Source organism: Pollachius pollachius (genome assembly GCF_949987615.1).
Source record: "Pollachius pollachius genome assembly, chromosome: 13".
Classification (NCBI taxonomy): Eukaryota; Metazoa; Chordata; class Actinopteri; order Gadiformes; family Gadidae; genus Pollachius; species Pollachius pollachius.
The window spans coordinates 9576688-9601733 of record NC_136946.1 but is presented as its reverse complement, the minus strand read 5'-3'; the positions used below and the strand labels follow the sequence as shown (position 1 = coordinate 9601733).

The 25046-nt window shown below is 42.8% G+C and overlaps 1 protein-coding gene across 1 annotated transcript in view; it reads left to right on the top strand.

Moving 5' to 3' along the window:
* The window catches only part of LOC307084928 (dolichyl-diphosphooligosaccharide--protein glycosyltransferase subunit STT3B), a 76841-nt gene that overhangs the window by 11995 nt on the left and 39800 nt on the right, over positions 1–25046 (top strand). Inside the window, exons 2-3 of the mRNA XM_079749449.1 lie at positions 17860–17968; positions 24308–24595. Coding sequence (XP_079605575.1) covers positions 17860–17968; positions 24308–24595 — 397 coding nt within the window. The remainder of the gene's footprint in view (positions 1–17859; positions 17969–24307; positions 24596–25046) is intronic.

The following is a 25046-nucleotide window of genomic DNA, read 5'->3' as shown; positions in this document are numbered from 1 at the left end:
TTCACCTGTGAAGTGTGCTTATACATGTGCTATCAACTATGAGCAGATGACCCATTTTGGACATATAGATATCCCTCTCCATGCCAGTGATTGCAATTAACTAATTATACTGGTCACTATCATTTCATTTACAAGGGCCCAATGTCCTGACCCCTGGAAAGACAACTTTTCTATTGGACACTTACTGATTGGTCTCTATGCTTCTCTTTTTGTAAGAGGTAGCCTGTCTTTGCAACTGCTTTGCAGGCTTCCGGTCTTCTTTTCTGAATTTTTTCTGCTTTAAAGTCACAATATGTAACATTTCATCTGGCCCGTAGCCTAAAATAACCTAGACATATCTGTAGTCAATGCTGATCGGTATTAATTTCACACTGGTCCACTGATATTCATTTCTCAGTTAAAGCACATTGCATTACTGATATATTCTATAAATAAAAAATGCTTGCCAGCCCACACCTTTCCCAAAATCTCTCCCACTAACGCCTCACAGTCAGCCAAGCTTTGCTAGTTCTTGTCACACAGTTGTACAGCCAGTCAGAGTGGACAGAAGTACAGTTATTTAATATAAATTTAATTCTGAAGTGCAATTATTTTGGCCCATATTTTAATATTCAGGGCATGGTATTCCTGTGTCCCATCCACAGGATTTCTCCTGCTTATCTTCATGTGATGTTAGCCTCCTCTAACTTTAACCTACCTTCAGCCCCGTTCTGTTGAGCAGTAATCTGCAACAAAGTGCAGTTTAGGAAGATTGTGTGTGTGTTCTTTATGTAAATAATGTTCTATGCGGTGTATAATGCGATAAATGCCCTCTTTGGAGGACAATCAAATCTGATCTATAACTTTTTAGAGCAGTGAAAATGTAAAATGTTTATGTATTTTATTCAAGAATAACTGAAGGAGCAAATATACTCAAAACTCTTGCTGGATAAATAATTGATGTGCCGTACCTGGTCTACACCAGCTGCCTATTTGTTAACAAGGTAGAGCAAAATGCTCCCATTTTTGTTGTGTTACAGGCTTAAAGGCCTTTTGGTTTTCATTCAAAATCAGTGTGTATTAAGCTTGACCTTATTTTTATGTTAGGATTTCTTTGTGATTTGTCTGGTCAATATTTGTCAGAGTATTAGAAACATCAACCGAACAAACTACAAATGAAGAAATGATACGAAACAATTGTAACTATCTTTTCATTGAATAAATCTTAATACTATTTGATCATATGTTAACTATATAAATTATATAGTTTTATTTACCCACACAAGTCAAAACCAGTCTAAGCATTATACACATGCATTTTACCAAGTACGTTTCATGCAGTGACGTGTCACGGTTCGATATATATGGTCATAGTTCTTTGTCATCTATTCATCCTTCATAGTGTACGGTGTAGTGTTAAGGGTGATGTATGGCCCACTGCTTAAACCCAACTTGTTACTACGAAAGCGTCCCAAGGGATTTGCTCATGCTTTTCTTAAGCGGTGTTAACACAAACTTGGATGACTCTGAGTACTCAAGCAGATTAGTGTCTCCTCCCACCACTTTTCATTATTGCGACCTTGACGTTACCTTGAGCTGAAATAAGTTAAAGAAAGGGCTTTCTGGAATGTGTTTTTGAAGGCTTGCAACTCATTAAATATTCTAAGTTTTGACTCATTCAAAACTAATTGACATCAACTCTTTACTAGCTATTAGTATGTACAGATGGACTCTCTGTGCACCAAACATTGATTCTCCCAGATAAGCCTTGACCATCATATGAATAGATATCTCACGGTGGCTGTAAACACCCCTTTTTGTTCAAGGCCGTTGTAACTTGCACTTGCATGCCGTCTGCATCCAAATGATCTACTCTTTTATATTCCCAGGTATTCAAAATAAACAGATCAACTAGGGTAAGCTGTGTAAGTATTGTGTGTAGGTAAGTGTTATCATTTGGCGGTGGTCGTAGCAGCAGTGTAATATAACTAGGTCGTAGTTAACTATCGAGCAGAAACTGGCTTAATTATGTAGATTTCTTTATTTTTGTCAGAACTAATTGGGCTTATCTAGGTCATCTGCACTGTTAATGGGATCATTTCCCTCTGAATAAGAGTACATGTTCCCTCCCTTGTTAACAGTTAACACAGCCTGCCAGTGCGCATTACTGTACACGGTTCTACTCTGCAATTCAGCATAGCCTTTTTAAGAAGGTTTAAGAATAGTTTCTCTGAACGGTAGTTCTAATGTTTGAAATGCATTTCCTCACATAATGAGAATCGTTCTGACATTAAACCAAAGTAGGTCTTTTTATGGGAGGCTGGCAGCACTCCTTGTGACATGTGTCTTGCCATCAGCGAAAACATCGCTCACCGCACATAAAATTGTAGACAGAAATTTCCCTCTGGTGTTCTTGGCTGCAGTTTGCTCCTGTTCAGGTGAATTGTGCTGAGAGTCTCATTCGTAGACCCTCTCTCCCACTGTGCGCCCCCCCCCCCCCCTCCGTATCTGAGCTGCTGTGTAAGTCTGGCATAATGTCGTCATAACACTCGGAGCCAAGGCTGGGACCTGTTTGATGATTCCCGTCAGACATCAACCGAATTGGGGCTACGAATCAACTCCCACACGCCTCTGTCTGTGACTGGCTCAGTAATGGGGTGCAGGAGTTGCTCCCCCTTCCGGCTGGGATTTAGGGATTTGCTTCCCAGATAATAGGCGATAAAGAAAGACAAGGAATAGGGAGCTTTTGCCCCCTTTAACCACTCTCAAAAAATCAACCGGGGAGTGTCGGGTTGGTGTATAATCATCGCTCATCCGAGATGAACACATTATAGTCCTCTTTTTAATGTATTCCTTTTGCTCCAAGACCCACTTTTCCACTAAGATGCTATCATCGCACTCTCTGCACTACGCCTTATCTCCAACAGCTTGTGCTGTAGATTTTTATCGTTGCAAAAGTTCAAAGCTGGATAAGGGGTTTTGTGAGTTTTTTTTCTCCCCATAGAATGCGGGTGGAAAAGCTTGAGATGTGTTCATTTTGCCAGGGGTCTGAAAAGGACATGGAGGCTGTGCCGTCGTTGACAGCACGACTGCTTTGAGAATTGATGAGTTTCATAAGCTGATGCTGTGTCGCTGTTGGCTTTTGTGCCCACGTGCTGTGTTGATGACAGATGAACAACCTTCTTTGGGTCCAGGATGGCTATTTTCAAAGCCAGAGAGACCATTACAGAGAGAGAGGGTGCCAATGATTGATTACCATTTGAAGGATATGGTGAGAATTACAGAACGACAGAAACCGCTGGGCAGGGCACGGCCTTAGAAATGGGGGGTATTTTAGTTTTGGTCTGCCTTTCAATGCGGGGCCCAGCTGCGGTGTCTCGTCTGCTCAGAAGAAGAGATTAATACTAAACGTGCCATTTACTCAGCTTTCAAGAGGTTGGAAGTGGCCCCGCTATAAAGCATTCCCTGTTGCCTCATTCCGATATATTGAGAACGAAGACGATTCAATGATTGATAAAAGCCAGTCACTAGCGGCAGTGTACAGTGTTCACCATCGAAATCCATTGTCCTTTCTTCTTCCCCCCCCCCCCTTGGTGGGCCAAGCCGTGGAAGCTTCGCCGTGTCTTTGGCGACATTTAATTTGGGGGGCTCACAAAAGGCCCATTGTCTTTTTTTCTCTCCTGGAAATTATCGCACCAATTTTAGCTCCCTAAAATGAAACGCTCTCAATCCAGGGGCCTCATTACGCATGCACAGCCCACATCCACTTCTTTAGGCTTGCGCTGCGTTTCCTGTGCTTTACAAAGTCGGCGTCTCTCCTGTGGTTTAATTAATTAATTTATTTATTTATTTCCGTACACGGTTCACTCATTAGGCTGCGTGAATCATTAAGATTCTACATCAAACACGTGCTTCTGAGGTCGGGCGCGTTCTCGCCATAGAACTTCTTCATCTCACCCAAATTCACAACATTGTGGACTGAACAGACACTATAGACGGGTTTGATATTGCTGTTGTATTCTCGTGATGCCAATGTTTATTTCTACGTGTTTTTTTTATTTTATTTTTTTGACGGGGTGTACAGAAAGCTATGTGTATGAGGTTGAGGTTGTTTTCGGTAGAAGGAAAGAAAAGAAATGTAGATGGTTTTCCATTTAAATAGCTCACTGAAAGGTGTTTAATTTACTAAATGTATCAAATCAGGACCGATCCCCCACCAGGCTTTCTGTTTAAGCGACTGGGTAATGTCTCTGGCCCCGTCTGTTTACTCAGATCAAGTAAAATGTTGAACTGACTTAATGGAGTCCTTAAGAGCTAGGGGCTCAGTTTGCACGGAGCATTAATAGGTTGTGCAGACTTCAGCGATCCAGTATGCCGTCTGACAAAATGTGCAAATACATTTAACTAGCAAGGTTTGCTCGTATGTAGTTCTTATTTTGTTTTCTGATGCCTCATCTTTTCGCCACATTTCAAGTGGATCTCCAATCAGCGATGGTAGATGTTGTCAATTGGATGCCAATATCTTTATCTATTTATATATATTATATTTGTTAATATGCACATTTCTTTAACAGTTATGCATTTCCTTGGCTCTTGAAAAGGCGTTTAACCCATTTGTACCGTGCAGAGGTGTGTGTTAGACTTGCATGCAATTTAAAAAGTGGAAGTTACAGTTGGGCTAAGGGTACAGTCGGTTTCAAAGAACAATGTGCTACTAGCCCTCCTCGGATTAACATACATCATCAAAGAAAAAGTGATGCCATACTTTGTAATTATCTGCTCTCATGTCTTGTTCCTCCTTTTTTTTATATTAATGGATCAGTTTAATCGTCTTGTTTGTTTCCCAGAAACTTGCTTCTGCTCCTCTGATTACATGCATTTGTTAATTTCTACATATTTGTTTTAGTGAACCTAGAAAACAACTTTAATTTGATACCATATTAACAACTGTGTTGCCAGAAGAGGGCTCATCATCTTAATCGCTTTGTTATTTGCCCGTTGCACATTTGTGCACAGGGGAGAGCTGGTTGGCTCGGACTCAACAGACGAACTGTGTCCCAGGCTAACGCTGTAATGCAGTGGAGACCACTATGGTGAGGAAGAGGAGACCATAAGGACTGGGGATTTATGCCTGCTTAGAGTATCCCCTGTGGAAGACTCAAACATTACTCTCACAAAGAGAAAGAGAGCGGGAGAGACTGAATAAGCGAAGGCTCTCTGAGCCATCGCTTATTGTCTCCAAGCTGTAGAATATGCAGCAGCTGTGGGGGGCCGGGCGGGGGGGATGATGGGGAAGCTTGTGGTGGTACACAAGACTGTATAATATAAATTCCCAGACCCTCCCTAAGAGAGCACTGCCCAGAAGAGGAGCGATTCCACCAAACAGATGCGGAAGCTTTAGGCGGGCAAAGCTAACTTTTGCTATGATGTAACTTGCCGTCCGAGTGATTGGTGGGATTTGCGAAGCGCTTTTCTTCTTTCAACATCCGTGGTGTCCTCATGACCGCTTTGCTGGTAAAATTCTGTGTACATTTTACCCAACGAGCCGTCGAGATCTCACAAGCTTTTTTTGGTGTATGCCAGCAGCCCCTCAGTGACTTTAAGGCCAGCTAAGCCGTTACACTCACACAGACCATGCTAACGACGTCGGCCAGGAAAAGCTGTTCGGTAGACTACTTAATTGTCCACATCTGTGTTTTTCCAACGTCCTGTTTTATGCCCTCACGTGATCGTCTCAAAACGGCGATGGATCTTTATCTCAACCTGCTGCCCTCACAGCAGGTTGATGCTTGCCTAAAGACTGGTCATTTTCCTGAGCCGCCAAGGATTATGGGTAGCCTGCTTTCGTTTGCCCAGGCTGATGTATCACAACAGGGGGCAGTGGGTGCGGAAAGAAAAAAAAACTGCCAGAAAAGCAGTTTCTACAGAGGATTGCAATGGGGTCCTTCTGCTAACTTGTAGCCTCTGAAGATTAGTCTCTTAACAGTTGTAGAGCAGGCTGTCTCAGGCTACGAGGCAGCCTGAAGTTAACCAGCAGGTGGAGAAGACGGCGTAGTCCACGTGCATGCATGCATGCATGCTAAAGGCCTACGCTAACACCACAAGCCGTTAGGTGGTCGCTAGTTGAAGCGCTGTGTGTGTTGTGTTGTGCAGTGCTTCTCTGGATCGAACCGAAGCACACAAGGGTGCCGTTTCTTTGAGAGCAACTTAAATGGTGAAGCAGAATATGTTGAGGCCGATAATCAGTGATATGGTTTGAGCTTGTTAGGGGTGGGGGAAAAAATGTAGTGAAGTAATAATCGCGATGCTTGTCTTCTGGAGTCATGATTCCGAATTGATTTTACGACTTCAAAATATGTAAATGTATATAGTTGCCTTTTGTATTAAGTTTGCCTTTGTGTGTTTACATTATTACATCATTTGACGTCATTGTTTCAGATGTAAAACGACATAATCGTTGACACACTTTACTCGTCTTTCTAGTGGTGTCCTCGATTTAAAATGGATTGGGTTTAATCTGATTCGTCAGGCCAGACCCATCGACTGATCTTCAAATCACATTCCATATACTATGTATGAGACTCAATGATGCCTAATTTGTTGTGAATTTAACGTAGTTAAAGCGCTTGAAAATAATCAATCAGCTTATCAGGGTCTCCCACAGCTGTCTACAAATAAATTAGCTTCATCATATAACGACAATGTGCATGTGATCACGTCATGTGCATTTTATTTGACAGAAAATTGTGTATTATAATATTGCTTATATCATGTACGTAATAAATATAATGCACGATGAACTCGAACAGTGGCTGGGCTACGTTGTGACTGATTCTGCAACGTTTTTACATCAGATCGTGACAAATCCTGCCTTGATTAAGAGACGGTCGAAGCGTTTGACAGGTTCACATTTTTAAATGCATGAGTGATGTGTTTACGTTTTGGCGTATATAACAAATGTGGTGCCATTCAATTTAGCAGAACGGCAAAGATGCACTGCACTACTGAGTACTGACTGAGAAAATAATTTAAACCAGCCTGAGTGCTATGATATGATAGCTGCTGTATTTTTAGATCCTCTTTTACAGTTTTGAGTTTCTGCCAGACTTGAGATTTTTATCCTGATATAGTGTATACTTCTAGACTAACGGTCTAGATAGTTCTCTACTTAGAAAATAAATCACAATAAAAAATATAATTAAATTGGATAGTGCCTCTGCCATTACACAAAGTGCTTATCAAACAAACAATAAGGACATTTATTGAGTGCAACACATATCCACCTAACTTTTATAATTGAGGCTTTCCTTCTAGAAGTCCAGCGATGCTGTGGTACCACTCATAAAGCACCCCCCCCCCCCCATCGTCCCAGTGGAATGGTCCTATGTTAACATGTGCACCGACATGGTGATTCAACTATTCAAGATGAGGTCTTTCTATTGAAGAGTCGAGGTCACCCCTACTACTTTCATACCATAATTTGCCCCTCTGCCTTTCAGATGCCAGTACGGAATTGAGGACCCCTCATATACTCATTTGAGAATAGATTTTTTTAATCTAATAGTTTTGATTCGAGCATCCATTCACACCAGATTCACACCCTTAGTGCTTGGTTATGTATGGGATCTTTCAGTGTTTCTCCTTGCATGCATCCAGCTGTAGGCTGGTGAAACCACTGGATTACTAGCGCCACTGCACTGGGGGCCCAAATGCTATTTGTTTTACCTAACATATGCCCCAAGGATGGTTTTGGACAGCTCTAGTCTGCGAATAAATTAGATTAAACAAAAACAATCGGGTACCTTTGTCATAGTAATCATAGTCACTCTACAGCTTACAGGTAATGGTGGAGGTTAAAGCCTATTTATGTTTCTCCACACAAAATCCTTTTATTGCATTCTCAAAAGTAGTCGGTGTTACAATCCAGTGTCCTTGAACTTCAGTACCGGACAAATGGTTGTTTTTGATAACGTTGTTTACTTTGGTGCTTTTTGTTTTTGCAGTTATGACAACTTCTTATTTTGGATCCAAACTTCTTTAGGAAGTGAAAGCGTACTTTAGATATGGAACACAGTGGAAACAACCTTAAAAAAACCGAATGTCTCTAGAATATGAACGGATTAAAGAATGCTCAATATGCACACCGAGACACACCCACTTATCATAATCCCCCTCATCCGTGAACTGCCATTCGCTACACTTGAATTAAAAAGTGAAACTCCATTATGATTTTTATATATATATGTAATCCACTATATATATAGGATATTTTATTGACGGGGGACAGAGCATAAGTTCATCCCTCAGTAGGCTGTATGAAGTTGAGGGTTGAATCCATCTGTCTTTTAAACTGGCGTGATTCTTTTTTGGAAAATTGCTGCAAATTCGCATGGGGACTTAATTATTTTAAAATGTCACCATTTGATGCATCGGTCTTTCTATGTTAACTGTGTATGCAACTCTGAATATGACATCACAGATGTTTCATGCTTTGTTGATATAGCATCCCTTAGAATCAGGGGTTACTTTCTGCTACCATGTATAGCAGGCAGTATACCATGGAGTGGGCAAGAACCATCAGACTAATCTGTGTTTTGGTTGTATTTTGTTTATCGGAGCCGTCTCCATCTGCAGGGGCTGTTAATGATAAATTATTTAGCATTTCAAAGATCCTTTTTGTAAGGAAAAGTTTCTTGCCGTAAATGTGGAAAATATTGCGATAGATTTTCTTTTTAACTGCTAATTCGGGATATGTAGCCACCTTGTGCTGATGGTAATCGGTCTGTTAACCACGTTTTAAAAACCTCATTATATATTTTACAGCAATCGATAAATCATTGCCCTCCTCTAACCTAAAGTAATTAAGCACGTGCTCCTTGTCTTTGAGCCATTACACGATTCCTGTGCACTATTTTGAGGGTCTGGTTAAGTGTGAAGGTGTTTTCTAATGGCTTTCTAAAAGCCCCATGTGTAAATAAAAGGAAATTGTTCCAAGAACTTGATGCAATTTATGTTGAGGTTATTATGAATCTTGAAAGAAATATGGACCATAAATTGTTAAACAGCTCAAGAATGACTGAGTAGGCTAATCTCAGGACTGACCGGACATGGCAGTAATCTAGTAATGAACACCCCTGATCCTGCTCTTACCAGCACTGGGCAATGAACTGCATGTGGAACTGCTTTCCCACCTTCCACAGCCAGCTTCCATTTCAAACTAAGACGGCCACAGGTTGTGTAAGGCCTGTGGAAGGACCTCACAATATTATGTGTTCACCTGGCATAATTGTGTCCCTTTTCTTGCCTTTCCCACTCATTTATAAAACACTGTATCTGGCAATGGGAGAAAGTGTAACTAAAGGAATATACTGCATCTCACCCAAGGTAAAATGGTCTGTTATGCCTGAAAGGAACTAAAGAATATAGTGCAGATGGACACTGTCATGCTGTTGCCTAGATTTGAACCACATGCATTAGCTAATTTGTGTGCTTACTGTCCTTTGTCGTTTATAGAAAAATAAAGTGAACAAAATGAACCGCTAGCAGTTAGTCTTGTATTGCTCCTTATTATAGTGTAGAGTAACTAATCTGACTATACTATTAAGATAATGTTAAAAGCCTACTGGGTTAATGTAATATTTGTCCTCGGAGCATAACAATTTAGTTACTAGGACTAGAGGACTATCTATTTGTATACATTTCCCTCTTTTGTCAAAACTATCAAAATTGCATATTTGTGCATTTAATGTGCCAACTACTGCTGTTTGCTCTTCCTCTGGCAGGACACAACACGTTTCCCCATCACTAAATACTCCCAAAACATTACGTCCACATGTTTGTTTCCTTACAACTCCTTAGGGAGATGGCTTATATCTTTGGAGGATTTAATGCCTGCAGTGTGTTCCTTTTGTGAATAATTTATTGGATCAAAAAAAAAGTCAGCCATAGAGCTTCTAAGAGCTGTTCTTGTAACACCGTAAAAGACCCGAGGCAGATTTCTAAATGGACTCGCTTTCTTTCCTTGGAAGACCACCTAGTTCTCTCTCTAGTCTCCCTAGGTTTGTTTTAGCAAATTATATCCCTAACTGCTGTTCGGGATATATTTCAGAACAAACCCCATCCCCTTTTCCCCAAGCTTCCCTTCACTGCATTTGAAGATATTGCAAAAAAAAAGTCTGATGAGATGGGTCCTTTTTGAATAGGTGCCTGTGTTAGTAATTACCAGAAGGTCCATCCTCCTTTATGTTTGTTTTTGCCCAATTTTCTCCAAGTGATCATACTCTTCGGCTTTTGTCTGTGGACTTGGTGTGTAGGGTGTTATTTATCTCTGCCCCGTCACCTCCAACCCATCAGCATTCTGCTAAGAGACTGCGTTGGTGCTGCTCAACTAGTACACATTAGGATTCTCGGTGTCTCCTTTCTTGCCACAGCATGTAATTACTAATCAATAACAACCTAGGCTCATTCAGTCTGTTGAATGCTGGGGCTTCGCTGCGCTGCTAAACATACACATGCACACAGCAGCTCAGTGATTTTTTTTCCCTCGATGAATACGGTGGGCCTCAGCCTCGCTGGTCTGCAAATGCTAATAAACTCAACCTATATTGTATTAAGTCACACTCATCTTGGATCTGTCATTATGCACGTTTCTTTCTTGGACTTTAACAAAAGTGCATATTTTTGAATAATACATCTGTTCTCGATTTAATTACTTGATGTTGATTCAGATAGCCTAGATGGTTTGAGGAACAAAGTGTTTCTTGGTCTTGCATTCATTCCATTCCTCTCATCACACTAATGTGCAGAAGCACATATGTCGATGTTAATAGAAGTCACTGGGACGGACCAAGTACGTTTGTAACTTCAATTTAAGTAAGCACATGTGATCAAAGCAGCTTGTAACACTGGATGCATTCGCATTTTAAAGACTAAGGGATGGCAAACATGGTCGAATAAAAACACCATGAAAATTCTAATCGGTCTATTTTCTTTGGTTTATTTCCGTGGGTCACTTTTTCTTATTGTTGAATTTTTAAGCAAGGAATTAAACCTGCTGGGCTGCTAGGGGTTGGCAAGCCCTACCCTGCGGTGCACATTAATTTCCAATAATTTAAATTTGTTAAATATTACATTATCCCAAACACCCCATGGCAAATAGCCAAACATAGCAAATCAAATTGAAAATGTCTTCCTACTATGTAGATACGCATGCATTGTGTTAATTTGTTTAAACATGGAATTATTAATTCTAACAATTGTTAATTGAACGTTTAACACTAATGCAAAGCGATCAGCATAAACCTTTCCAATGCATCTTCTAATAACTCAATTGGACTAGCTTTTTAGCACCTTTAATATAGCAGTCATGCTCAAGGCAGCCTCTACCCCTGATAGTTTGTGTGCCTTTGAGAAAAAAAAAAAAATATATATACACTTGCTGAAATTGAAAGTCGCTGATTATTTATTAATTCAGGCCTTGGACTGCCTCTGCAACATTGCCTCTGAATGCGGTTCGATAGAGAATTACCGCTCCCTCCCCTCCTAGCCATTCACCTCGGCGCCTCCACCAGCTGAAAAAGACCTACCTGCAATCTAGGCTTCAAGAGAAGAGGCATCTCTGTGGCCGTGATCGGTTCCATTTGATAAGCCTCCATTTGCCTCAATGGGTACTATTTGTACACTCTCAGCGTTGGCACTTTGCATCATCTGAGAAATTCCTTCACTGTTCGCAGCCAGCGATAAATAGAGCTTGCGTTCGGACACCAACATATAATTTGTGACACGTTTATAATGTCAAAGAGTGCGCACTAGGGCTGGCCTGGTTTTCTGAAAAAATATTAAAATATGATTAAAAAAAGATACATTCATAGTGCGTATATCAACCTGCCTGCATCGGAGGCAGTCAAAACCATTTTTGCCAATCACGTTTCTGTGAACTTATAATTATGTACTTTCCTATGGTGTTTCTTAATCTTGCTAAAGGCAATGATATGATATAACGTAGGAAACTTGCATTGATGCCAGAGTCTATCTGAATAATCAGCGTTGCGACTAGTGCAAGCTGATCTCAATATAGCAGTGTGAACTTTTGTGGTTGTTCCAACTATTTATCTTTCTTACATTTCCAAGTCTAATGTTTGTTTCATGCATTAATTATCCATCCACAAGGCCGTACAAACACTTCACAGGGAACGTGGACCGGTTGCCCATGGTAAGTCGGCCATAGTCTTCTTCCTCCTCACAAGGGGGCGGCCAGACTAGACCCGACACCCACTCTGTCCCTACGTATTATCTCCTTCCACTTATGTTTGGTGAGAAACACTGCGTGCCCTCAAGTGTGAAATGACCGTCCACACTGAAGCGAAAGGGGAGAGAAACATGTAAATAGAGTTCCACAGCCCGGTGGCGGCCCTCTGGCAGCTGTGGCAGCGGTGTGAAGAGAGGTTAATAACCTGCTGTTTCCCGGTCGCCCCGGGCAGTGTGCATGATTTGTTTAAAGTTATGCTGTGCGACTGTCTGTACGGCAGGTTGCTCTTTTCTCTCTCTGTTCTGCCCTCCAAAGGGACTCTCTCTCCCGGTCCGCAAACAGTTAAATGTCTCCCGAGTTTTTGGTATGTTATTTTTTTTTTCTGCTTCATCGAAATGTGATGGTGCTGCTGGTGCTGTCTTCCCTGCATGCACAATCAGCGACAGGCTTTTGTTGAATATAAATAATACCATCACAGTAATTGCAATGCAACAAAGAACCCATGACTCTGGTTAACGGCAGCTCAAATTGGCCTATTGTTAAAAACTAATCAGTGCATTGATGGCACTTTTTGGACAAATCCATATTTGAAATTTGGGCTTTATGTTGAAGGCTTTTGGCTATAGGGGACAAGTTGTTTTGTTTGCTTTATTTGGCCTCACTATGTGGATTTGAGATTATGTGAGCCACCTTCAGAAAGTAAGTCCTTTTATTTTACTGTAAAAAAAAAACGTATTAGCATTAATTTGATAGGACTAGGATTGGGTTAGCACAGGTTGGCAACAACATTGGTTGGCTAAAATGCATCCAGCGATCGGTGTCCTAGCTTCGGTACATTTCAAAAAAACAACGGTGGTTGCTACAGTGATGACTTTCTGTCTGATCCTGCTTTACTGGAATAGCCCTAAATCTTGCAAGGTTCATTTGAACAATTCACTTCATGTACATTCTTTTAATTTATTTTTTATTTTTTACATATTGCTTCCCTAATTACATCTATTCGTCATGTTGTCCTTTGTTATGCCGGTATCTGTCATCAACATTTGTCAAACGAGACCGGTTTTCTCATTGCTTTTTAATTGTATGTTTATTTGACTTTATCTTATTTTGTAACACCCAGGAGGTGTTACAAAACCTAGTGGGCAGGGGGTGGTTGAAAGTGAGTCCCATTCCAGTCATTTTCCTTCTTGTAACATTTTGGTATGTATAAATAAAGTAAAAAACGTATTAGAGTGTCAAATGCACTGGCAGTATTTTGCAATTTAATGGATGACAGGAAAATCCAGAGCTCATTGGCTTTTTGCCTTTACACCCTAGTGCTGGACAAAAAAGGAACACAGCGCTGACACCAAAACCAATCTTGTATTGTTCCAGATTTCTTTCTCGTTCTTATTTTTCCTGCCTTCTTTGTCAATGTCGGCGAACGCCTACGCACAGCAAGATTTTATCACAAAGCGCTCAACTTTAAAACGGGATGAATGTCACCTTTTTTTTTACACAACCTAAATTGTATGCGCAATTCTTTATCTTCGGTCTGTCAGAATTTGTGCCTGCGTTGAACAAATAAATGGGGGCGATTTATGGCGTCCCATCTCCCCGGGGCGAGCGCCAGGCTGTGTTGATATGCCGTCATGCACCATGGAGCTCCTGTTGGTTGTTCACCTGGGATGGGATGGCACTGTGAGTGCTTAGTTTTTTTTCTCAACGTAACTGGGCCTGTATTTCTTCCATTATGCTAATATTTCTTTACATAGCGAAGCATAGCTCTACAAAAAGTGTCATTTTTTTCATTGAAGTGTTTGAATAGGCGCTTGAAAAGGCTCTTTGCTTATTGGCAGACTGGCAGAGTGGCAGCACGGCCCACCTAGCAAGCCGGCGCCATCTGTCTGTGCTTCCCCCAACGACGCCAGCTGGCTGCGTTGAAAAGTTATGAAAAACGCAACTTGGAATTAGATCCTAATGTATGTAAATGAATGATCTTTAGTTTTAATCTGACGGCTTATTCCTCATGGCATTACAGTTGAGCGGCGTTTGCCGGTTGCTGTTTTATCTCCATCGATGAGCCGCGTGCTCAATCATTTTCAAGGCTCTCCGCTCTCCAAGGCAACTGTTTACACACTGAAATTAGTGTTATTATTTATTTATCGCCTGTTGGGCAATGCCGGAAATGGATGGCTTGGCGGTATCATTAGCTGCACTTTATATTCATTGCCTTACTGATCTCTTCCGTGTTTTTAGATGTTATAACTCTAACTCGTGCAGAAACCCTCTGCATCAGCCCCATGGAGCATAACCCAATGTCTGTGGTAGTGAGCTAATAATTACAGGCCATATTTAAATCCAGACTTGACTAATTTGCTCTAGCATCTGCATGTTATTGCTATCGGTGAATGCCATTACAGAACGCATTAACCTTGTTGGGTCGTTAACCCCTCAATTTAGTCTGGATGTGTCGGGATTCCTCTGCATCATCCTGATGTTGCTCTGCCAGATCCATTCATCTGTCTACTATTTGATTTGTTTGTTTTTTTCGATTAAAACAGTTGTGTATAACTCCCTGCAGACCCATGTGAGTGTTTTGTTTTCAAAGAAAATTTGTTTTTTTTTTGTCTAAAAAAAATCATAATCACGATTATTTTGGTCAATATTGAAATTAAAATTATTCAAAGGATTATTGTTGAGTTTGAAAACATGATGTATTTATTCAGCATGTCTCTCCCAAAAAAACACTTTGTAATTGAGAACTTAAAATTTTCCTTAAAAAAATACACAAAATGGTCTATTATGTTCAATTATATTAGTTTTGTGATCGTTTGGCCCTAAAATCTAAATCGCAATCAAAATTTGATTAATCGCCCAGCCCTAGGCTGTTGCATCTTTTTAGTTTGTATAATAGACAGCGGGTTTCTTGTTGTATTCTTTATTTTGAAATGTTTGCACCCTCCCAATGATCACCCTGCAATGATCAGTACTTTGCAATAACACCACCACCACCCCCCCCCCCCCCCCCCCCCCAATTGGCTGAAGTATACTTTTTAATTGGGTTATGGATTTTGCTCCACTGAAACAACTATCAAAGAGACTAGATCCAGATGTTGTTCAGATGCTTCATCCTGTCCATTAGGACACAATTTCTCCTCAAAAAACATAGCTGACGTTTTGCTCTGGGGATATGTTTGGTCAGCCACCCTTGACTGATTAAGCTATTGGAGTGGTTCAGAGAAAGCTTCTGCTTCAGATGATTCTGTTGGTCCAAAAGCCTTTACAATACATTAATAATAGGCTGTCATTTTGAGCACAGCCTATAGATGCTGACAACTAGCCTAAAGCTGTCATTTTTGTATTCTATTTGATCCCAGTTCAGTTGTCTCTTGTATGTCCATGACATTTTGAGTAGGACGCCATTATGTCCTTGAGATATTGCATTTCACAAGTGACACTTATGTCATGGGATCTCATGCATGTTTTAACGCAGCTTTACCAGATGCCTCATGTAAGTATTTGCCTTTTCATGACGGGCTTGATTTTGAAGCAGCTGCTTGGTAATGGTTTTCCAGGTCCATTAATGCACCATGACTTGCATTTAATCCATCTGATCAGTGTGAAGAAAGGGAGGGGGAAGCAAATCAGTCAAAGTAGCAGTTTCATCCCATGAATCAGCCTTCATTCACGCACTGACAAAGCTGCCACAGCCATGGTGTTAAATCGGGGCCATGCATGTGACTAGGCGGCCCAACGTGTAGGTTTGAGGTATTACTGGCTCACAAACCGCAATGGGACCATTTTGTCTGGCTTGGGGGTATATCCTTTGTCTTTATTGGAAGGGCTTTTGCTAATCTGCAAAAAACGTTCCAGGATCTAGGTCTACATTAATTGCAAAGCCTGTTGGTTTCCCATAGGTGATGTTGAGTCTAGTAGAATCTCTATCATTGTATCTGTTTCGTACTGAATCACTCTACTGCCTCGGTCTCTAGGCATAAGAAACGGGATAAATCCTATCTTGAATCAATATTTATTTAACATTTTTATTAGTTAATGTAATTTGTGTATTACGGTATATTTTTGATTGAAAGACGAAAATATATACATATATTTGTATCTGTATCCTGACTTCCATTGGCTCGGTGTTGTTGAGCAGTGTGTGGGGCATGTTATCGCAACGCTCCCCGGCAGCCCATCGATGGAGCATTGGTATGGTGCTCTGAACTGCTCTGCAGGCAGAGAACATATCAGCAGTTCCGCACTTAATTGCTAATTTTCCTTGGGGGTGCTACATTATCCCACCCATCAAAGTGACAAGCATAGGATTAGAGTACTCTCTGCCATCCTCGTTTAAGAAGATCATTGCAAAATGTTTTTCTTTTTATTTCCTCCGCATGCTTGCTGTTGTGCTGCCCTATTTTTGCCTCGCTGCATTTGACAACTGACCACCAATGGACCAATGGTGGTTTATGTGGCTCACACTGTGTTTTCAATAAACTTTGAAAGCAGACTTTGACTGGGCTAAATTTCTATATGCAGAGGGCCGATCTTAACCTCTCGGATCGTAACTGGAATAGGTACAGTTATGAACCGGTTTCTGTGCCCACAAACCAAAACCTCTAAGTGGCAAAACGCCATGTTAACAAACCATTATAAGAATCCCTGATTTATAGAAGATTCTTGTCTGTAGGCCTGTAGGTAACCAGCCCATCTTGTATGGCACATCAACAAGACATAGCGTCATCACACTGCTGTAAGTCTTGTGGGTCTGGTAATACAACAGTGAATCCATTTTATATGTGGTGTTGATTACAAACAAGGGAAGTAAAGCAGCATAGCCGCCTCCCCGGTCGCTCTTCACACCGTGCCCCCTGACCCTGCTTTGGCGGGCTTGCAAAAGGATTTTCACATATGACAGAATACCAAGCAATGAGCTGGCCAAGGTGTGAGAGGGGGAGGACGAGAGAGGGATGATTAGCCAGGTTGAGAGGAGGTTATCTTCCAGGCCTTCATCGCCATTTCTCTCCATTAGTGTCAGCTGCAACAGGTAATTGTCCTTCGTCGCCTCACTCTCTGCCTCAGGTTCATCATGCGTGGACTTATCTTCCGATAGGTGTGCGTGCCTCATACAGAACAGAACCTACTATGTCTGAATGCGTCTTGCTCTCAATTCGCCAGTTCGCCGGGGCACTCGTGCTAAACAGTGGAACACTTGTCATCTTAATCCGACATGGTAGAGAGTTATTTGCATGGGACTTTTTTGCTGGCTGACATTGTTGAGAATGATCCAGTGTATGAGCGTGCCATAAACCTTCCCTGTAATTCCAAACTCAAAAAAAAGCAGACCTTGACACTTAGACTGTGTTTCATGGCCCCTGACTAGGTTCCCAAGTAGAAAGAACGTTCTGTGGTTTAGATCTCATTCTAACATGACCAGATCCTCATATCTAACCCACACCACCGCCTTCATAAAGTGTTGAAAATGAGACCACATTGTTTCAAAAATGTACTTTCTTACCTTCATCCATCGTCAACATTTCCAGCTCTGGGCAGGCTATAAAGGCAAGAGCCAAATTGGCTTTGACATCGTGTTGCATTTTTGCTCTTGATGTTGCTCTTGTACTTAACATCTATCTGTTTTTCTTCTTCAGGTTTAACTACAGATCAACACACCATCTTGCAACCAATGGCTTCTACGAGTTCCTCAACTGGTTTGATGAGAGAGCATGGTACCCGCTGGGGAGGATCGTTGGGGGCACAGTAAGTATGACCTCCAAGGTCATGGCTCTGTATTCCCAATACACCTGTTTACCAACACATTTCATGCACCACACACATCTTAATTTCTAGGGATGCACAATAAGGATTTTTGGCCCTACACTACCGCAGCACAGCACTTTTCTATCCACCTGGGACTAATTCAGGCAAGCCGGAAAGGGCAACACTACATCATGTATTTTATGTATGCATTAGGTGTGAGACGGTACATGAATCCTCATTGAACCGTGCTGTACAGGGTCTGCGTTGCACGGTTCTGTATGCACTGCAAACCATACAATACATGACTCAGTTATTGTACCTTGTAAATAATAGTAGTAATAGTAATAAACGATTTAATCCAAAACATTTTCGTAAATTGCATACATATCATATGTTTTGGGGATGATATTCACTAAAGGACACTCGGAGATCGAGCATCCCTTGTTGGAGTTGTGTTTAAATAATTATTTTATGTTTTAAAGCAGACATTTTCTGTTTTGTTTGTTTCCATATGCTGCTGAAAGCCAAGCTATCCACGTGCTTTACTGTTAGAAATGAAAATTTTACTTCAAAATACAATCGGACTAAATGTCTTTTGTCGATGTTTCAAAACCGTGTAGTACTGAACCGTTTCACCCCAGGCATTGCTCCCGTTTAAGATGGCAATATGAGATTCTACCGGCAACAATATTTGCTATTTAAATGCATGCATGAGCAATGAAAGTGCTGACGAGGATTGAGGAAGGCAATATTCGCCTTATTCAAGCCTCATGCAAAGAACCCTTGTAGCAAGGCAGAACCCTGGTTGGTGGGCATGTTGATCAAGAGGTCTCTGTTGCATGGTGATACCAGACACGCATGTTGTACGATGCTCTGCCTCGTAAGTCTCCTGCAGAACACCGCTATGAGTCTTAATCGCATTGGCACAGCGGACGGTAGGAAGCAGTTAACTTGATGGATACCTCCAAGCTTGCATGGTTGCCCTGTTTACGAACAAAAAAATACACAACCCCCCATTTATTCTGTGAATTACTGCCTGCCTATTATGCAGCATACATCTCCCTCTGACCCTCTTTCCCTGCTTCCTCACAAACAAGTCACAAACACAGACCCAGAGCTTCCTGTAAGGAAGCCTTGAGCGCAGTTTTTTGTTTTTTAGCTTGCTTGGACAGAAGGGGGGTTATGAGCCATTGTGCCGTGAGCTTTGATCTCGGCGGCCAACGGTCCAATCGTGACAACAAAACACGTTTCTGTGGTGCCAGGGTGAGCTTGTGTTCAGGCTCCCAATGTACTTCATCAGTTGGCTCCTGCTGAGAGAATGCGAGGCAGCTTTGCTCTTGGCAGATGTCCCTCCTAAAAAAATCTCCCTCTCTTACATTCCTTCTCTTTTTATTTTTCTGTCGCTGTTCACTGCTATTTCGTAATCTTCTGTGGGATTTCGTAAGCCTGTTGTAAAGCTGAAATGAGCTGCACATCACCATTACGGATGCAATGCATCCCAGAAACCTCAAATTGAAATCATGAACCAAATCAGGACGAGTGATAGTCTTCTTGTGTTTTCGTTGTTTTTGCAGATTCTTTTCACAAATAAACACATCGAAAGTCATTCAACCCTGTAGTCAGTTGGCGCTCATTCTGCCACTGTTTGTCAATATTTTGGGGTACGGTAAAAAAGCTTTGACATGGTAATCTGACTTTATCAGAGTGTCTAGTCTTTGGAAGTTCATCTTTATGACATTTTCATTATCCTTGAGCGGTGCCGTGCAACGCCCTCTGCATACAAATGGGACAGCGCTATTCTGTCTACGTCCATTGTTCAATTTTAGAAATTAATACACAAAGAAAAAGATCTGTCTATAAATAATTGTGCTCCTTTTATGAGCAAAATGTTCACAAGATGTACAATATATTTGTTTATTGGCCTCAAGTCTGGGAAGCCCACATTTTCTGGAAGAGTGTGGACAGGCAGGACTGTGAAGAAGGAGTATTGTCATTCATCTCCTAACTATAGCACTATATATAAAGCGGGATACTCCCAGTTGTATCTCAGGAATATTATCTTTATTGTTGATTATAAGGGAAATGGGAATAGACGCGCTATGGTTCCTTTGATTGTGAGTTGACCTGCTCTGTATTTCAGACCTCAGTGTCGCCTTTCTGAATAGCGTTGTGTCTTTTCTATACATTCCTCACGTACTCTGCTGCTGTAATGGCCTGTCTACTGTTGTATATCATTCTGCCGTTTGTACCTAATAATGAACAACAGATTGGCACCTACGGGCAACTTGTCATGCCATTTTGTATTTGTAATTGAGTCCATTAACAGGCTTACTCTGAGAAATGCCTCGGGATGCAGGCTATTAAGAGCGCCTCACTCTTTAATCGAATGGGTTGGTGTAGTAGCTTTGCCTGCTGTAGCCCATTACCGGTCCTCTCCGAAGTTGAGGCGACCAACACTAAACTTACAGATGGCAGGTCGTATTCCCCCTCCGAGGGTTCAAAGTCATTTCATTCCCTAGGTGGGTGGGGGTCATCCCCTATCCAATCCATATGCAAATATCACCCTGTCACATGCAAATCTATGCAAAGTAAAAGCAAGACCTACGACCGGCTTAAGAGATCCGCCAGGCGCCGGCGTGCCAATCCGGCCAGCTGGCTGAAGTCAGCTCAGGCCGAGCTTTTTATCTGCCACATTATTATTTTATGAATTTCACTTGCGATGCCAGTGGTTGCAATGTGGTTGGGCACTGGGGGAACCTGAGGTGAATGAGTCCAGCGTTAGAGTGGATTCAGGCTGCTTTACTTTGGATCAGTCTGGACACAACTGAAATGGGGGACGAATCTCTTTTTTTTTGTTTTAAAGGGTAGCTGAACAGTGAAATCAAACCAAAGACACGGCGGAACACCTTGTGGAACACAGCTTATTGCGTTTTTTGTGAGATAACAAACCAGATGCCAGAAAATACAGAGAAAGGAAGTGTTGGCACGGTGCGATTCCTGGCGTTTCATCTTAGCATTTTAATACTTTAGGATCATTTTAGGGTATATGCATTTCCCCGATCACACATTAGTGCATGGACGAGGATTTTTCATTTACGATTTCATCAGAAAAGGCTGTCTACTGGAGGGTATAAAGAGCAAGTTATTCTATGCTATTTCAAGTGTTTCTTAATGACCGAGGGTACATCTTCCTGAGGCCTTCCTTAAAACCATCACTTGGACTAACTAATTAATCACTGAACTATATTAGTATGCCTGTCGTTTTTGCTCTGCTTTAATGGGCTTCACCGTTTGGCCACAAGACTTTAAATAAAATGTTAGCCTATGAACAACATTCTTCTCTTCACTTAATAACAAGGTCAAATTAAATTCTAATATTTATTTAAGAATTCAATAAAGCTGTCTAAGGCTTATAAAAGTGTCCTTTTTTATCATGTTTGATCACTTCACAGGTTGCGGTGTCATTTCAAATTGGTTGATTTGTTAAAGGAAGCTCCATAAAACAATTTTACCTTGTTTTTTATTCAGAGTTCCACTTTTTTTTTAAGTCAAAGGATGCAACCACCTATTAAAATGTCCAGAATGCCTGAGATGAAATTCTGCAGTAGTGTGTCCACTTAAAATCAACGTCCTTCAAGCAGGGGAAGATGCACACTGTGAATGTAGATACTGGCTTGTGGCAGGACTTTTGCGAAAATACCTTCAGAATACCTGAGGGTTGCCAAAAACTTGAAACGATGCATAAGGCCCAGGCCTATAGCACCTTTTTCTCATTCAGAGGTGCATGTCTCCTGCATCTGTCGGCCTCCCATCTACCTCTGCTGCTCTCTCCTCGCCCCCTGTGGCTATCCGATCCTTCAACACCCCATCATCATCTCCTGCTTGACGTCCTTCACATCCTCTTTCTTTCCTGAAGCTCTGGGTGCATTGTCCATCCAACACCGGCCATTAATTCTTCATGGCACCCGGCCCTGATCCTCCCGCTTCCAGGATGGGCAAGCATATCTGCTCATCGGACCACAAGCTGATTCCTTCTTTTTCTCCTTAGTTTTTTTGCCCATTTCTGATGCCGACGCTGCCTATCTTCAATCTCTTTCCGCTCGCTCTCTCCTTCCTTCCTTCTCTCTCGTGTGCGATGAACGGCGGTTCCCTCCCAAGCTCCCCGAGAATGAGGGCTTTTCATATGCGAAGCGTGTGTGACAATGGTGCACTGTTGGCCCAATAAAATGCTCTTTGTTATCCCGAGTAACAAAGTGCCCTGGCACATTCATAATGTATGTCGGCGTACGCCTGGGTGGAACCCCTTCTGCTGAGTACGGGTTAGACTCGGGAGGCCGCAACTTTCCCAGCGCTCTCTCACTCACTTTCTCCTGCTTCCGCTGATGGGCAACATTTCAAAATGAACCACTGAAAGGCTTCCAGGCGACGGCACACACACATACACACACGCACTCAGGCAACTCAAAGGCTTTCAAACCGTCGTCCCAGTTCTGTAAGCTTTGTGCATATTCCACTTGGACTGGTCTCCCCCACAGTTCAGGGAGGCACGGCCCCCCAGGTAGGGACGGGGACATTAAGACCTGCAGGCGATGGAGCTTGGTGTTCGGCCTCCTCTACATCGGCTAATTAGAAATGCAAAGAGCGAAACGGAAACGACCCAAAGTCTTAAGGATCACAGTGGTCAAACCCACCATGCACACAGCCCTCTTATTCTCAGTCTGTCGTCCTTTCTCGTCGTTGTCGTCGTGCCCGTCTCTTCCATTTCTGCTCGCTCGAATCCAACGAGTAGTGTCTCTCATTAAACATTACGCACCCTTTCATATATATTTATCCGTATCTTCATTCATAGTCAACGGGCAACATCATTCACAGTTAAAGGCCAAGCACGTCATCCCCCTGCACCCGGCCGCCTTAGTCGCAGGAGACAGCGTGCGTCACGGGGGTCCTAATTAAAATCGTGTTTTATAGAGGGGGAGAGGAGGAAGGCCCCCTCAGGGGGTCCGGTCCTGTCAGCCTGCCCGCCCCTTGTAATGAGTTACAACTTTCTCCTCAAGAGTAACGGTACCTGCGCCGCTGCCAAGCACTGGCCAGGGTCCAGGGGCGGATTCGGTTAACAGGATCGCTGTGATCCGCTGTGTGCTCTCGGAGCCTCGGAGAGGTCCGTCTCTCGAGGCTCCTCAAGGGGGAAAGACGTGCTTGGTGTCTCCCTTGATGAGCTTCAGCGAGCACTCGTTCCTTATTTTTATCTTTTTCAGGGACCTTTAATGAGGAACTCATTATCTTTTGTTTGCCTTTCGTTGGGTTCCCCTTTCTTTTTTTGTACCGTGTTCACTTTGTGTGTATTGTTGGTCGTTCTACACTACACTTTCATTGTTTTTCTCTCTCACTCGCATTCAATTCATCTCAAGCCAATCATCCTTATTGTTAATGTTCTGAAATAAGAAGTACATTTTAATGACGAAAAAGAAAAGAGCAACGCAAGATTTGCAATCCTAACAATTTAGCAAATAACAGTGATTGCAGTTTATAAACTAATGGAATGAAAAAAAATACGAATGAAAAATAAACTGATTCAGATATTCAATCTTGACCTTCTAATATTAACATACAAATACTGTGGCATACTTTAATAGAACTCTCTCTCCCTCCCTCTGACTCTCTCCTCTCCCCCCCCTCCACCTCGCTCCTTATCTCCCTCCCTCCCTCCCTCCCCTCCACCTCTCTCCTTCCCTCACTCCCCCATCGCCTCACTCCTTCCCTCCCTCCACCTCTCTCCTTCCCTCCCTCCCTCCCCTTCTCTCCCTCCCTCTCCGCCTCTCTCCTTCCCTCCCTCCCCTCCGCCTCTCTTCCTCCCTCCCCTCCGCCTCACTCCTTCCCTCCCTCACCCTCCACCTCTCTCCCTCCCTCTCCATCTCTCTCCTTCTCTCACTCCTCTCCGCCTCTCTCCTTCCCTCCCTCCCTTCCCTCCCTCCCCTCCACCTCTCTCCCTCCCTCTCCATCTCTCTCCTACTCTCACTCCTCTCCGCCTCTCTCCTTCCCTCCCTCCCCCTCCGCCTCTCTTCCTCCCTCTCCATCTCTCTCCTTCTCTCACTCCCCTCCGCCTCTCTTCCTCCCTTCCCTCCACCTCTCTCCTTCCCTCCCTCCCCCTCTGCCTCTCTCCCTCCCTCTCCATCTCTCTCCTTCTCTCACTCCTCTCCGCCTCTCTCCCTCCCTTACCGCCTCTCTCCTTACCTCCCTCCCTCCCTCCCTATCTATCTATCTCCTTCTCTTCCCTCCCTCCCCTCCACCTCTCTCCTGCCCTCCCTCCACCTCCCCCCCTCTCTCCCTCCCTCCCCCCAGGTGTACCCGGGGCTGATGGTGACGGCGGGCCTCATCCACTACGTGCTCAACCTGCTCCACATCACGGTGCACATCCGGGACGTGTGTGTGTTCCTGGCGCCCGTGTTCAGCGGGCTCACCGCCATCTCCACCTACCTGCTGACCAAGGAGCTGTGGAGCCAGGGCGCCGGCCTGCTGGCCGCCTGCTTCATCGCCATCGTCCCCGGCTACATCTCTCGCTCGGTGGCCGGCTCATTCGACAACGAGGGCATCGCCATCTTCGCCCTGCAGTTCACCTACTACCTCTGGGTGCGTCTCTGTCGCCACCGCTGTTTGCTTCAGATTATGCGTTTCTGTTCGATCCCACCACCGCTAGTCTTGGATCGCGTCGGTGTGCAAGATGGTACAAATGGGAGCATATTTTCGAGTTGTTGAATAAACTTGGAAATAGAGTTTGGATCCGGTGTGCCAGCCTGCCAGGATTAGTTTGATTATGCATGCTATCAGGATGTAGTGTTGAGATGCGGCTGTGGTTTGACTTATTTTGGTAAAAGGTAGAAAAACTGAAAAAATTCACCTGCACAAACAAATTGAACTGCCAACCGATATGCACTAGTAATAGCGTAGTGAAGTGGAAAAACAAAATGGAATCAATTGAACTAATGTCTGTTTTATAAATAGTGTTTGCGCTTATATTTAATCATGGTTGGATGGATATCTATTAGAAAGAGGTGGTTGCTCCATTATGTTTTACCACTAG